Raw genomic sequence first — 15,555 nt, 5'->3', positions numbered from 1 at the left:
ATTTGCGCGCATGGTGGGCCAGAAATACTATCTCAAAATTTTGTTTGTGAGACTTCGTCCTCCAGCATGGTTCCGCATTCTCGTAGTGTACATCCTGCAAAAGATCGTTTCGCTTCCTCTTTGCTCAAGCACCGAGGCATGGTCCCGCCAATGAATTTCGAAGAGAATGTTATCAATCATGATATACCCGGGAAGCTTTTATCCCGAAACTCGTGCTTCCTTTCTGTCTTCGTGGAGTGTCCCATCCCTTAGCCAATTTAGGTATGGAACCCTCAATCACGCATCCGATGTCCTCATCGTGGAAACCAGCGTCCTGGCTCCCTGTGCACACTGCATGTGTACATCCTCTTACACCGGATTCTGATCTGGCTCCTTCTGGATGACTGGGGTCAACACATGGGTAATCGATATGTTTAGTAGTTCTGTGGGCTGGAAGGTGGCCCCTAATGTTGCTAGGGCGTCTGCTTCCACGTTCTGATCTCGTGGCACCTGAGTTATCTTGAATGTTCTAAACTTTGACTTTTTCTCTGTGGCTATCTTCAAGTAGGCTATCATTTTTGAATCACGCGCCACATATTCGTAGTTTATATGATTTACCACAAGTAAGGAGTCACTATACACCCTCAGGTTCCTTACCTTAAGCCCCGATGCCATCTGCATCCCAAGTATAAAGGCTTCATACTCGGCTTCGTTGTTGGTTGCCTTGAACTCACACCTAATAGCTTGTACTATCAGATCACCTTTAGGTGATCGAAGGACCAAACCCACACCGGCTCCCCTTGCATTTGAGGCTCCGTCAATGTATAGGGTCCATATCTCGCTATCCTGGCTCCCCATTATTGTCAGCATTCCTTCTTCTGCCTCCCCACGAGTAGCAGGGCAGAAGTCAGAGACAAAATCTGCTAGGGCTTGGGATTTTATCGCCGTTCTGGGTTCGAATTGCAAGTCATACTGTAACATTCCGTTTTGATGGTTGATCTTGTTTGGTGGATTGTCTTGGTAATTGAGGATGTTAGTGAGCGTTATGAACTAAGATAGAGTTGGCAACATTTAGGTTGTGGGTACCCAATAGTATAAGGGAGTTAGTATTGGGAGGCTATGCTATAGTCGAGACGATATCGTGAGCCATGTTGTGGAAGGAAGAGTGGTTGGTGGAGTTAGCGTTAGGTGTCTGATACCTGTCGATGTGAGTAACAAAAATAATATTTATAAAACCAAACTACTACTAGCAAGCGGTAGTAAGGGTCGATCCGCAGGGAGGTAGGGAGATAATAGTTGCTTTATATTTGATCTATCTAACAAGTGAGGGGTTTTGATGAGAATTATAACTAAATCTAATGACATAAACTAAATAAACAAATAAAAGTAAATAAGGACGGTAAACAATGATAAAAGAAATGCTAAGACGGTCGGTTCACTATAGCTGCGATGGCACATAATCCTAGGTAAGTCCGAAATACAGTCGCGAAGGATGGGGAAAACAAGTCCTCTCGGTCCATGTTAAATAGTAGCTACCTCTTGCCCTATGCTACTAATCCCTAAGTCTCATTAATACTAACTCTCGTTCTTGATTAATGATTCCTAATGCAAACTAAATCACATTATCTCTCGATCTTAGCAATTTAATCGTTTTAACTCGTTAATTATTGTCCATTCCTATCTCTCGATCTACGGGATGGTCATGTTTAAGCATCTATCAAGTCTCCTCTCGGTCTCATTGAAAGATAAAGCACTTAACGAAACAAACAAAGAAAAACCAGACACGAAGTCAGTCGATCGACCAGCTACCCCAGTCGATCGACTAACCGGCTCAGTCGATCGACTAGTTAAGCCAGCCGATCGACCAAGCCTTAATGCGGGCTCACCTATTCTAATGCCATCTACGCCATAGATCCCCTACATCCTAGCAAGGGGTGTTTAGCTACTCATACTTATGCAAATAATAAGAACTAATTTGATAATAGGCATAAAGAATTGCATAATTGAAATAAATGATGAATAAATTTGCATAAAACTATAACTAGGGTTTGGGATTCTATCTAGCAAGAATTAATACTACTGAAACGAAATAACAATACTGAAATTAAAGGATTAGAATTACCATAGCTAAGGAACAAGCGATGAATCCGGAAATAAGGTGCGAACTTTATTGAGAATTCTAAACTACGAAAATAGCTACTGTATGTTAGGAAGAAGATGATAATCCCTCTGATAAACTGAAGTTACGTTATATAAGAAAATAATGTAACTCCTTCCTAAAACCTAATTACAATATGGGCTTGAACTATTCTCGACTTTTAATTTGCGTATCAGCTCGCGTGGTTGACGATCGACCAATGAGGCCAGTCGATCGACCAAAGATCTTTGTCATAATTACATTCGACGATTCTGCGGCAGCGCGCACCGATCTTAAAACAGCTGCCATTTCTTCGTTACTTGGTCAAATCAGGCATTCTACACGGCGTTGGAAAGCTAAGGGGATAAGCTTTCACTCCAATTAGAATCACTCGATTATCTGCTATAGAACTCGAGATATAGCCATCTGAATGAGGCTGCAATATCGTGAAATGCTTCTTTGCTTGTTAAACTCGTACGCACCCTTGCTTTTGCTATCTTTAGGCCTTGAAACGTGCACCAAGCTCATTCCTCGAGTCAATAATCCATGTCAAATGCAATGCTAAGTACTTAGGGACGGATTTGGCTTATTTTCCGCTGAAATCTTCATATTCCTACAAAATCACAATAAAAGGAAGAAATACACGAAACAAGGGAAATAGTAGCATAAACTAATCAATTGAGCTCTAAAATGCGTGTAAAATAGGGTGTAAAACATCATATATTAGACACGCATCAGTGTCCATGTTTTATAGGTTGGGTTGGAACATCGGGGACGAAATTCTTTTTAAGGGGGGAAGACTGTAATACTACGGATTTTCATAAGCTAGGTACTCGACCGAGTAGAGCCTACTCGGCCGAGTAGTGCTAATTGTGTATTCTGTTTTGGTTCTGCCGAGGAATACTCGGCCGAGTATGATGAATACTCGACCGAGTAGAGGATACTCAGCCGAGTATACTCTTTACTCTACCGAGTATCCGGTCTGGCGAGTAATATTTCAGCGGTTTGATGCGGGAGTGTTTAGGGTTATTTAATATTAAGAATTAGTTTCTAAACGTCATTTCAACCCTAATCATTTTACGATTTCTCTAATCACTCCCTAATCATTCCCTAATCCTCCATTGTGTGTGTGCAATCGTCGTAGTTCTTGCATTCAATCCCTCATTCTACTGTTGGTAAGTCCTTGTTCTCCATGTCATTCATGTTCTTCTAGGGTTTGTCTTTATTCATGAATTGGGGGGAATGGGGTTTTACAGTTAGTGATTAGAATTATATGATTGTTGTTGTAGGTGACGATGTGGTAATTGTTATGCATTTGTATGGTTGATTGCAGCGTAAGCGGATTGCGAAAAAGGTAGGGTTTCCCTACTCAGTTACTGTTAATTGATTTAAGACTGTGCTAGTGTTGTAATTGTTGTTATCTGCTGATCATCGGAGTATGGTTGTTGTGATGGCGGTGGTGATGTGGTTGTGTTGTGACGGTTGTGGTGTTGTGACAGCTGTGATGCTGTGTGTGCGATTGTGGTGGAGTCACTTGCGGGAGTGGCTTCACACCCTAGTTCGCCCACCGTGGAACCCGTCACGAGAGGGGATGTGTACATTAAGGGACAAGGATTGTTAGTCGCTCGTTGATGAGCTGGACTAGGTGGGATGGGCTGCGGTCACCCACTGGCGGCGAGGATTACCTGTTGCGATGGGTAATCTGGCAGGGCTACACACTTCGGTGTGTAGTCGGTTACTGTGTGAGATCGGGAGACCGGGGATGGAGGATGATCAGCTCGTTACATTGTTTGTTTGTCTTATATTGATTGAACGGTACTGAACCCGTTATTGTTGTTTTGTAAAACCTGCGGTGATCTATTCGGGGATGGTGAGCAGATTATGACAGGTAATGCAGATGTTTAGCTACGGGACAGTCATTGGGAGTCATCACTCGAGTCTAGCGTCCGTCGTCAAGAGACTTAGCTTGCATTCTTCGTAACTGTTAGACCTTTCACAGTTATACTTTGGTTTAGTGTTGGAAACATGTAATCACTAACTCTTTATACTTTAATAAAGGTTGTTTGGAATTGGTAACTTTGATATACTAACCTCGGGAAACCGAGATGGTAACAGCCTTTCATGCTAAGGTAGTCCTTGGTAAGGTACCTTGGTATGAGGGGGTGTTACAAAGTGGTATCAGAGCCGACGATTTCGGCACCTAAATCAAATGAACCCAATGAACTTAGGGAGTCTAAATAAAATGAACCCGGGGAGAGTTGTTTGGAGCTACCGCAAAGACTTGGGAGACGTCCCGAAGTCGCATTAAGGCCCTTACGATCTCAAGCCGGTTACATGGAGGGAAACTGTTGTATGTTGAGTCATGTGAGTTTGATACCTATAGTTTGAATCTTGTGTATGGTTGGATGAAATGATGAAAGAAGTGGAATGTGATAGTTAATGAAAGATGTATCGAGGATTGTTGATGTTAAACTTTGAGCATGAATATGATGGCATGTTAAGTGTTGGAACATGGTAAAATATGAAAGGTGAATTGTGAATTTGTACATGATTGATATTGAGCATGAAGAATGTGATCATGTTACCTGTTTAATACAATCTTGAGCATGAAGTATGGTAGTGGTACATGTGCATGTGAACATGATGATGTTAATGCTTGATTGTTGGTAGTAGCATATGGTTACGGGCAGGTGTCTATATACATGAACGTCGTGTCTAATTTTCATGTGGGTATGATAAGAGTTCAATTGTGTACTGGTTTCTTGAAGTATTGAGTTGTTGTTGTTGCCTTTTGCATGTTCAAATTGTTTTGGTTTAGGAAATTTGATTTGTATGATGATTGATTATGGAAGGGTTGTCTTAAAACTATCATAAGTCGAGTTCTAGAAATGATATGGTTGTGATTCCAAGTTGAGGTGATAGCTTGTCTTCGTACGATTCTAACGAGTGGTCACACGCCCAAAACGACCAAGTAACGAGTGAGATATGACTGTTTTACGAAAACTGGACGATACTGAAAATTGTGTTGGTACTCGACCGAGTAAAGTAATACTCGACCGAGTAAGGGCTACTCGGCCGAGTATTCCCAATACTCGACCGAGTAATCCTCTGTGATAATTACGTTCTCTTCTGGAGTCGAAAACTCGGCCGAGTAATATAGTTACTCGACCGAGTATCCTGTACTTGACCTAGTATGTTATGTACTCGACCGAGTACTTCAATGGGCGGTCATTTTGAGTAGGTAGTTATGTTCTTACGGTTGTTTTGAGTCGTAGGGTATGTATACATGTATGTTTTGAGTCTTAAAGCGTTCTTTTATAAATGTGACGGTCTGGATACGAAAGTTACCAAAGGCTATGACAAGGAGAATTCCGGCTTGTGAAGGACATATGTTGGGTAAGGAAGACATGTGTTAATATGGTTGTGAGGGATAGTGGAAAAAGAAAAGGGAGGAATGATGAGCTAATCAGGATAAGGAACATGTTGGTGAGATATGGTGAGTGATATAGTCGTGTGTTGAGTAACATAAAAGTCAGTGTTTGTGGGCAAGAGTGATATAAGTGTAAAGAAATGGGAGGATGAAAGATCGAGATGAGGGATGCGAATAGTGGAAAATTGGGATGTGTAAGGATTTATGGAGGGAGACGGTTAGGAATGTGCTGCTTAAGGATATATGTAATGAAAGGTTGCTTTAAAGGGATGAAGTAGAGGGGTATATAGTGAACGTAGATGGAGTTATGTCGCGACGTGGATTTGTAGATAGTGACCGAGTTTGGAATTTGGAATATCAAGGGGTGAGTCTGGTGTGTAATTCTCTGGAAATAAAAGGTATGAGGTAAATTATTTTTTTTTTGGTTATCTAGAGATACGAGAGGGAGATACGACTAATTGAAGACTAACTGTTAGTGTGTGGACTTAATGGTGACAAAGGTGAGTGAGAAGCAAGATGAGAGAGGATAAATAATAAGATATTGATATGAATTAATGGAATTAGAGTTGTGGAGCTATGGGAAAATAAACAAATGACTAAAGAGTTAGGTAGAAAGGGAAAGGAGATGAATTATTAATTTGTATTATTGAGTAAAAAGGGGGAAAGAGGGATGGAAGTAAGTTGAGAGAACGTTGACCAGAGTTAATGTAACACCCCCATACTCCAAGTGCCTTACCAGGACCACTCAGGTATGAAGACATTACCATCTCGGTTACCCGAGGCAATGATAATCAAACAACAATAAAGAAACAATGTTTATTATAAATAATTTAGTGAACAGATACAATCCTCAAAACCAAACCAAAAGTACGATACATGATTTCAACCGTTGTCTAATGAAATGTAAATAAACTAAAGGCTACAGCGGAAGACTCCTATCATCATGTCGTGGCATCCCGCTATCCCAGTACTCATCTCAATACTGCTCAATATCGCTCACCATCCCCGAATGGATCACCGCAGGTTTACAAAACAACACCGGGTCAGTACTAATCACACAATCAATATGTATAACAATAATAAGATAAGCAGACTGACTTAAGCTGTCACACACACACACACACACACACATAGCCAACCAACTCCCATCATCTCAATCCCTTCTTTGTCCCTTTGGACCATTACACTGTGGGGGACATGCACCGTACCCACAAATCCCCGCTCCACATAGTGAGCGATAACCCTGTCCATTAATGTGCACATCCCCTTCCGTGGCGGGTTCCACGAAGGGCGAAACTAGGCGTGAAGTCACTCCCGCAAGTGACCCCACTCAGCCGAGGAACGCATCTCGAGAACCATCAACAGCAATCACAACCACAAACACAAGACAATCATCATATCAAACAACCAAATACAACACATCACCAATATCCCATTATGGGACTAATCCTGAGTAGGAAATCCTACCGGAAAGCACTGTGATCAGACGGTATCAACAATTTGTATCAAAAAGCCTCTTCTACGAACCCTCCTCCTATCATATAACACATAGAGGCTACACATCACATACTACACACAAAAACCCCAATCTCTAAATTAGGGTTTAACCAAATCAAGGGAAAACAATAAAAAGGGTACGTAGATCTTACCCTCGACGCAAGGAACTCAACGATACGAATAACGACAAGAAGCGACCGTCGAACTCGGGAATTGCTAAGAATGCGATTAGGAAGATGAACTTGTTGCTTTCTCTCTTAAACGGGGTTTTAGGTTTTGTAAAAGTGATTTAAAACAATGACGACGAAACTTAAATACCTTAATCGCATAATTAACAAAACCCGAGAAAACTCCCGTAAAACCGGACACTCGATCGAGTACCCAAGGTACTCGATCGAGTACCCCTTACTCGATCGAGTACCCCGACTACTCGATCGAGTACCCAACAGTCGAAACTATTCTATTTCGCAACTTACCCTTACTCGACGAGTAAGGCCTACTCGATAGAGTACCCCAAGACTTATAAATACGGAGTATTACGGTCTTCCCTCCTTAAAAGGAACTTCGTCCCCGAAGTTCAAACCACTACTAAACAAAGGTACTCCCCATGATACTAACCCAACTCATCCCGACAAACATACCGACACTACATATAAAAGGTGTATAAAACTCTTAAAAGCGCACGCGATCATCTCCTACCCCCTAAAAGAAACAAGGTTACGTCCCAGTAACCATACATACCTGATCAAAAAGGAAAGGGTAACGCTCTTTCATAGCTTCCTCTGGCTCCCATGTAGCTTCCTCGGTCTCGTGGTTAGACCAAAGGATTTTGAGCAAAACTGTCTCACCACCCCTAGTCTTTCTAACCTTTCGGTCTAGAATCTGTTTAGGCACCTCAAGATATGATAAGTACTCATCTAGCTCTAAGCTCTCTGCCTCTAACACATGTGACGGGTCACTCACATACTTCCATGGTGCGATACATGAAACACATTATGCACTCTTTCTAACGCAATTTGGTAAAGCCAGACGATAAGCAACTTCCCCAACTCGCTCTAAGATCTCATAAGGCCCTATAAACTTTTGACTTAGCTTGCCTTTCTTCCCAAATCTCATAACTCCACGCATATGAGAAACTTTCAAAAGAACCTTGTCCCCAACTTGAAACTCTATATCCCGGCGATGTAGATCTGCATAACTCTTTTGCTGTCCGAGTTTGCTCTCATCCTTTCCCCGATCATCTTAATCTGTTCCACCATCTCATGCACCATCTCTGGTCCTAAAACCCTTTGCCTCAAAGATCATTTGTCGTCCCAGATTGGACTCCTACATCTCCTCCCATACAAAGCCTCAAACGGTGCCATACCAATACGGTGTGATAGGTTGTTGTTGTAACAAAACTCTATCAAGTCCAACCTCTGCTCCCGGCTACCACCAAAATCCATCACACAAGCTCGCAACATATCCTCAAGAGTCTTGATTGTTCTCTCGATCGCCCATCTGTCGCAGGATGAAATGTCGTACTCATCTTCAAAATTGTTCCCAACGATTCTGCAACTCTTTCCAAAACCTCGATATAAACCTCGCATCTCTGTCGGACACTATGTCCTTAGGGACTCCATGTAACTTAAGCACGTTCTTTCGATAGGCCATAGCCAATTGTGCCTTAGTCCATGTATCTTTCATTGGAACAAAGTGGCGACTTGGTCGACGATCCACTATCACCCAAATCATGTTGTTACCTTGTTGACTCTTAGGCAAACCCACAATGAAATCCATGGAAATGGATTCCCACTTCCACTCAGGCACCTCTAAAGACTGAATCTTACCTTGTGGTCGTCTCTGTTCCCCTTTAACTCTCTGGCATGTCAAACAACGGGACACAAACTCAGCTGTCTCTTTCTTCATCCCAGGCCACCAAAACGTTTTCTTCAAATCCTTGTATAGCTTGTCTCCACCTGGATGAACTGAATATGGTGTGCAATGCGCCTCTGTCATGATCGTCTTTTTCAACTCCTCATCATTAGGAACACACCACCTACCATCAAACCTCAAACTACCATCTGTATGAATAGAAAAGCGGGACACTGTCCCTTTCTCTACTCCAGCTCTCCACTCCACTATCTTAGGATCCAAAGCCTGCTTATCCCGAATATCATCATAAAACTCCATATGTACTGTCATATCACCCATGGCATCTCCTTTCTGCATCATATGTATCCCAAAACTCGCTACCTCATCCCTCAGCCTCATCAAGGATAGAGCTGTACACAAAGAATGTACACTCTTCCTACTCAAAGCATCAGCAACAACATTGGCCTTCCCTTCATGGTAGATGATTTTCATGTCGTAGTCGCCAATCAGCTCCATCCACCTCCTCTGTCTCATGTTCAACTCCTTATGCGTGAAGATGTACTTAAGACTCTTGTGATCAGAAAATACCTTAAAGATTGCTCCATAAAGGTAGTGTCTCCAAATCTTGAGAGCAAACACCACTGCACCCAATTCCAGATCATGAGTAGGGTAATTCTCCTCATAAGGCTTCAACTGCCTAGAAGCATAGGCAATCACTTTACCATTCTGCATTAACACACATCCCAGCCCATTCTTCGAGGCATCTGTATAAACCTCAAAATTCTCGCTCCCTTCAGGCAATGCTAGGACAGGAGCTGTGGTCAAACGCTCCTTTAATGTCTGGAACGCCGTCTCACAACTCTCATCCCAACGAAACCTGTTCTCTTTCCTCATCAACGCTGTCATCGGTCTAGCTATCTTGGAGAAATCTTTCACGAACCGTCTGTAGTATCCAGCTAAACCCAAGAAACTCCTAACCTCAGCAACATTCTTTGGTGCTTCCCACTTTGTCACTGCCTCAATCTTCGCCGGATCCACAGCTACCCCATCTTTATAGAACACATGCCCCAGAAAAGCAACTTTCTCTAACCAGAACTCACACTTGGACAGCTTAGCATACAACTCATGATCCCTCAAAGTCTGCAACACGATCCTCAGATGCTCCTCATGCTCCTCCTTAGTCTTAGAGTAGACTAAGATATCATCGATAAACACCACTACAAACTGGTCCAAGAACTGTCTGAAGATTCTATTCATCAAATCCATAAAACGCTGGCGCATTAGACAACCCAAACGGCATCACCACATACTCATAATGGCCATACCTTGACGTGAAAGCTGTCTTTGGTATGTCCACCTCTCTAATCTTCACCTGATGGTACCCTGACCTCAAATCAATCTTAGAAAACACTGTTGCACCACTCAACTGATCAACAGGTCATCTATCCTTGGCAAAGGATACTTGTTCTTTATCGTCACACGGTTCAGCTCCCTGTAATCTATGCATAACCTCAAACTCCCATCTTTCTTCTTCACGAAAAGAACTGGTGCTCCCCACGGCGATACACTTGGTCTGATGTATCCCTTCTCTATTAGATCATCCAACTGCTTTCTAAGCTCCTCCATCTCCTTAGGACCCATACGATACGGTGCCTTAGAGATCGGCCCCGTCCCTAGCTTCAACTCGACGGTGAAATCTATCTCCCTCTTCGGTGGCAACCCCGGAATCTCCTCTGGAAAAAAACATCTGCAAACTCTCCCACCACTGGTATCTCATCAACTGTCGGAATCTCTATCCGGTCATCTCTCACATGGCACAGGATCAAAGGACATCCCTTCCTCAGATAAGACTTCAAGGTAATAAATTTGCAATCAACTTAACTTTGGGTTTGACTAGAAACCCACGATAAGACACACTAACACCCTTTGGACCTCTTAAGGACACTTTATTTTGATGACAGTCTATCTTAGCTTTATACTTTCCTAACCAATCCATCCCAACTATCATCTCAAAACCGTTAAAAGGAAACTCTAGCAAGTCTACAGGGAAATCAACTTGCCCAACTATCAAAGATACATCTCTAAACAACCTCCCACACGATACAGACTCACCCGAAGGTATGAAAACTTGCTCACTAATGATTCATATACTCTCAAACCCAACTGTTTAACATGACTCGAAGACACAAACGATTGAGAAGCCCCCGAATCGAACAAAACAAAGGTAGGAATACCATTAACAAGGAATGTCTGGGGTGATAACATGCGCATCTTCCTCATTTGCTTTCTTCTCCATCATGAATAACTTGCCTTTGGTCTTCCGCCCACCTCCCTGGACAAGATCTTGGTGATGCGGTCGGCTTAGCACCCGACCCTTGATTGTTGTTGTTGTTCGTCGGTGTTTTCGATAAAATTACCGCCGTTGCGGTTGCCTCCACTCTGGTAACTCTGACTTCCCGGTTTGGCCATGATCCGGCCCGGTCTGTTGCTCATGAAGCTCTGTGCGAGTCTCTGAAAGGATCCCGGCGCACTCGTGCACTCATGTCTCTTGTGGCCTACACCACCACAACCATAGCAGGTCACTCCCCAACTATTACTCACACTTCCACGGCCACGGCCAAAGGAAGCCCCAGCACTAAACCCAGACCCGGAAGAAAATCCTTTAGGCGATTGTGGTTGCCTTTCTTGTGATTCGATTGGCCACCACCCTCGCTCTCGGACTTCCTCTTCTCACCGCCTGACCTCTCCTGAGCCATCTCCACCAACCTCTCCGCTCTCCCAGCCCTCTCATAAGCTTCCTTAACATCAGTAAGGATCCCCACGGGTAACTTATCCATAATCTTGGTGGTCAGCCCCCTCTCAAACCTCAATGCCAAATTCTCCTCACTCAAACCCATGTCCTCAAAGATACCTAGACTTCTCATTGAACGACTGTAGTACTCACCCACGGACATCTCGGTGAGTCATCTTAAAACCATCAAACTCTTCTCTCAACTTACTCCTCACATGTTCCGGTACAAACTCCTTTCTCACGCCCTACGAAACTCCTCCCAAGGTATAGCAGGTAAGCCTTGGTTGGTATATATTTCCTTAGCACTCACCATCACTGAATCCCACCACTTGCCTTTGCCTCCCTCGGATAGAACACGGACTGTTCCACTCTCATCTCATCAGGACAATGAACCAAGTCTAAGATGTTCTCCATCTCTCTCAGCCAACTATCAAGCAGATTAGGTTCCCCAACTCCCTTGTACTCTTTCGGGTTAAACCTCGCAATATAGAGGCTGATTTTAGAATGATCAACCTCCTTCTCCTTATTCTTATCCTTGTCCTCATTCACTCTCTTCAGGGTCTCAGTGAGAGCATCCTGGTGCTCTAACATCTTAACGATGTCATCCACGGTCATAATCTCAGCTCTCGCATACAAAGCAGTTCTCTTGGGCGGCATCTTGAAGCTATATAAGAAAGGGTAAACATAAACACACGTACTAAACCTCAAAACACGAAAACACGCTGCCCAGAGCCCACTCGATTGAGTTCCCAAACACACTCGATCGAGTAACGGGATACTCGATCGAGTGCCCCACGTACTCGATCGAGTACCCAAACTCCAGAACCCAAACAGACCTTCTGATCTCTTACCTACTCGATCGATTATCTAGGCTACTCGATCGAGTGACCCCCTACTCGATCGAGTACCCCTAGTTACTCGATCGAGTGCCCCAAAACTCGATTCTGGACTCAAAATCGCCAAAAACCCACCCGATCGAGTCAGTCTCACTCGATCGAGTAACACTAATTCATAGAAGCTACCCGCATGTTACGTCATATGCTAACATGCTAAACTTTATAAACCACATTATATCATAATAAGCATACTACGCATCTTTTCTACTATCTACGAAACCATTTCATCATGTTATTAAATGCCACATTGTAAATCATCCAACATGTTATCATCTCATCAACAAGTTTCCTCATATCACCATTTTCTTTCACATGCTCAACTTTCTACTTCAACATCCAACAATTAACACATTCCATCACATTCGTAAACAAGTTAACCAAACACACATACGACTCGACAAACATTTCCCCCATGTGACCGGTTCAAAGTTGTAGGGCGACCCCTGCGACTTTAGGACGTCTCCCAAGCCTTTGCACTAGCTCCTACAACTTTTACCCCGGGTTCATTTCAATTGACTCCCTATGTTCCTTAAGTTCATTGGTTACAGGTTTCAGGATCGTCGCTCTGATACCATTTGTAACACCCCCATACTCCAAGTGCCTTACCAGGACCACTCAGGTATGAAGACATTACCATCTCGGTTACCCGAGGCAATGATAATCAAACAACAATAAAGAAACAATGTTTATTATAAATAATTTAGTGAACTGATACAATCCTCAAAACCAAACCAAAAGTACGTTACATGATTTCAAACTGATTGTCTAACTGAAATGTAAATAAACTAAAGGCTACAGCGGAAGACTCCTATCATCATGTCGTGGCATCCCAGCTATCCCAGTACTCATCTCAATACCTGCTCAATATCTGCTCACCATCCCCGAATGGATCACCGCAGGTTTACAAAACAACACCGGGGTCAGTACTAATCACACAATCAATATGTATAACAATAATAAGATAAACAGACAGCTTAACTGTCACACACACACACACACACACACACACACACAGCCAACCAATTCCCATCATCTCAATCCCTTCATCCCCTTTGGACCGCTCTGCGCGATGGGGGACCGCAGCCGTACCCACCAAATCCCCGCTCCACATAGTGAGCGATAACCCTGTCCATTAATGTGCACATCCCCTTCCGTGGCGGGTTCCACGAAGGGCGAAACTAGGGCGTGAAGTCACTCCCGCAAGTGACCCCACTCAGCCGAGAACGCATCTCGAGAACCATCAACAGCAATCACAACCACAAACACAGTACAATCATTATATCAAACAACCAAATACAACACATCACCAATATCCCATTATGGGACTAATACTGAGTAGGAAATCCTACCTGGAAAGCACAACTTGATCGGGGACGGTATCAACATCGTATCAAAAAGCCTCTTCTACGAACCCTCCTCCTATCATATAACACATAGAGGCTACACATCACATACTACACACAAAAACCCCAATCTCTAAATTAGGGTTTAACCAAATCAAGGGAAAAACAATAAAAAGGGTACGTACATCTTACCCTCGACGCAAGGAACTCAACGATACGAATAACGACAAGAACCGCTGACCGTCGAACTCGGGAATTGCTAAGAATGCGATTAGGAAGATGAACTTGTTGCTTTCTCTCTTAAACAGGGTTTTAGGTTTTGTAAAAGTGATTTAAAACAATGACGACGAAACTTAAATACCTTAATCGCATAATTAACAAAACCCGAGAAAACTCCCCGTAAAACCGGACACTCGATCGAGTACCCAAGGTACTCGATCGAGTACCTACTTGATCGAGTACCCCTGACTACTCGATCGAGTACCCAACAGGTCAGAAACTATTCTATTTCGCAACTTACCCTTACTCGACAGAGTAAGGCCTACTCGATAGAGTACCCCAAGACTTATAAATACGGAGTATTACAGTTAAGGAGCATAAAGGTAGGAAATTATGGAAATGTACGATAGCCTCACCAGAGGGTGTGAGTTAATGGTTATATAGGAGAGCAGGACAACGTGTTAACCGTGAGTTTCGAGGTATTAAGGGAGTATGAAGCTTGTAGAGTGTTTGCACGACCTGAGATTTTGGTGGAAAGTTAGGTGAGGATATGATAAAGTATAGAATTGGGAATAATGTTGAGGTATATTTTGTTAATGGATTGAATATTCGTTATTTGGGATGATAACCAAAGGGAGGAAACGGATTGTTATATTAAGAAGTGATAGTAAGAGAGTAATCACATGAAGGATGTTGGCGTCATAGTATTGTCACTAGTGGTTGAGGATGATGTTACTTTAGGGAAGTTAGCTGTCCTAATGAGGTTGATCTTGTGGAGGTGATTAGTATGTGTGGTTGTGAGGGAGTATAAGATGTAGATATATAAGGTGCTCGCTGGAAGTTGAGCAATAATGTTATGGCTACATTTGCCGGAGGGGTGACAATTGCGTGTATGAGAGGATATGTTATGAAAGGCACCTGAGTTAAGTCGGGATGAGAGGTATTCATTGTCAAGTGGTAACTTACGTGATCAGGATTGGCTACATAAATTCGCTTATGGGTCCATGAGGTGTGTAAAACATTGTGTGAGGTCCTGGCCTCACGAGTAATAATGTGGCGTGATAGTTACGAGTCGTTATATGTGTGTTCCGCGTCATATGTTATACTCATATGTGTATATATGGTATCTGTAGGTAATGGTGTGAGATTCCGGCCTCAAGGGTCATGTTATGGATAATATTTATAAGGTTGGTATTTGTGATTCCGTCTAATATGCTGCGTCGTGATCTAGTAGAGCAATTTTAAAAAAGTCTTGTCGTCAAGGAAGTGGTGCTCAGTCAGTGTTATGATATTGTAAAAGTTGTGATGTCTATCGATGTGGTTGTTGTGTACTGTGCTCGGTAATTCGTGTTGTGATACGAGTATTTTGGTGTTGTCATAGATTGTTGTTTGTTTACTGTTATCTCTAG

At 42.9% G+C, this 15,555-nt stretch overlaps 1 protein-coding gene across 1 annotated transcript; it reads right to left on the bottom strand.

Moving 5' to 3' along the window:
- Positions 1-348: 348 nt before the first annotated feature.
- Positions 349-960, bottom strand: LOC141631352 (uncharacterized). The gene has a single exon (XM_074444037.1). It carries the CDS (start codon positions 958-960, stop codon positions 349-351), a length of 612 nt encoding a protein of 203 aa, XP_074300138.1.
- Positions 961-15,555: the final 14,595 nt, after the last annotated feature.

The sequence above is a fragment of the Silene latifolia genome, chromosome Y, assembly GCF_048544455.1.
Source record: "Silene latifolia isolate original U9 population chromosome Y, ASM4854445v1, whole genome shotgun sequence".
Taxonomy (NCBI): domain Eukaryota; kingdom Viridiplantae; phylum Streptophyta; class Magnoliopsida; order Caryophyllales; family Caryophyllaceae; genus Silene; species Silene latifolia.
Note: the sequence above shows the minus strand (reverse complement) of the source record. Positions and strands in the feature narration are given on the sequence as shown.

What these genes read in the sequence shown, in the direction of transcription:
- LOC141631352 (XM_074444037.1), bottom strand. Translation starts at nt 960, where the DNA reads ATGTTACAGTATGACTTGCAATTCGAACCCAGAACGGCGATAAAATCC.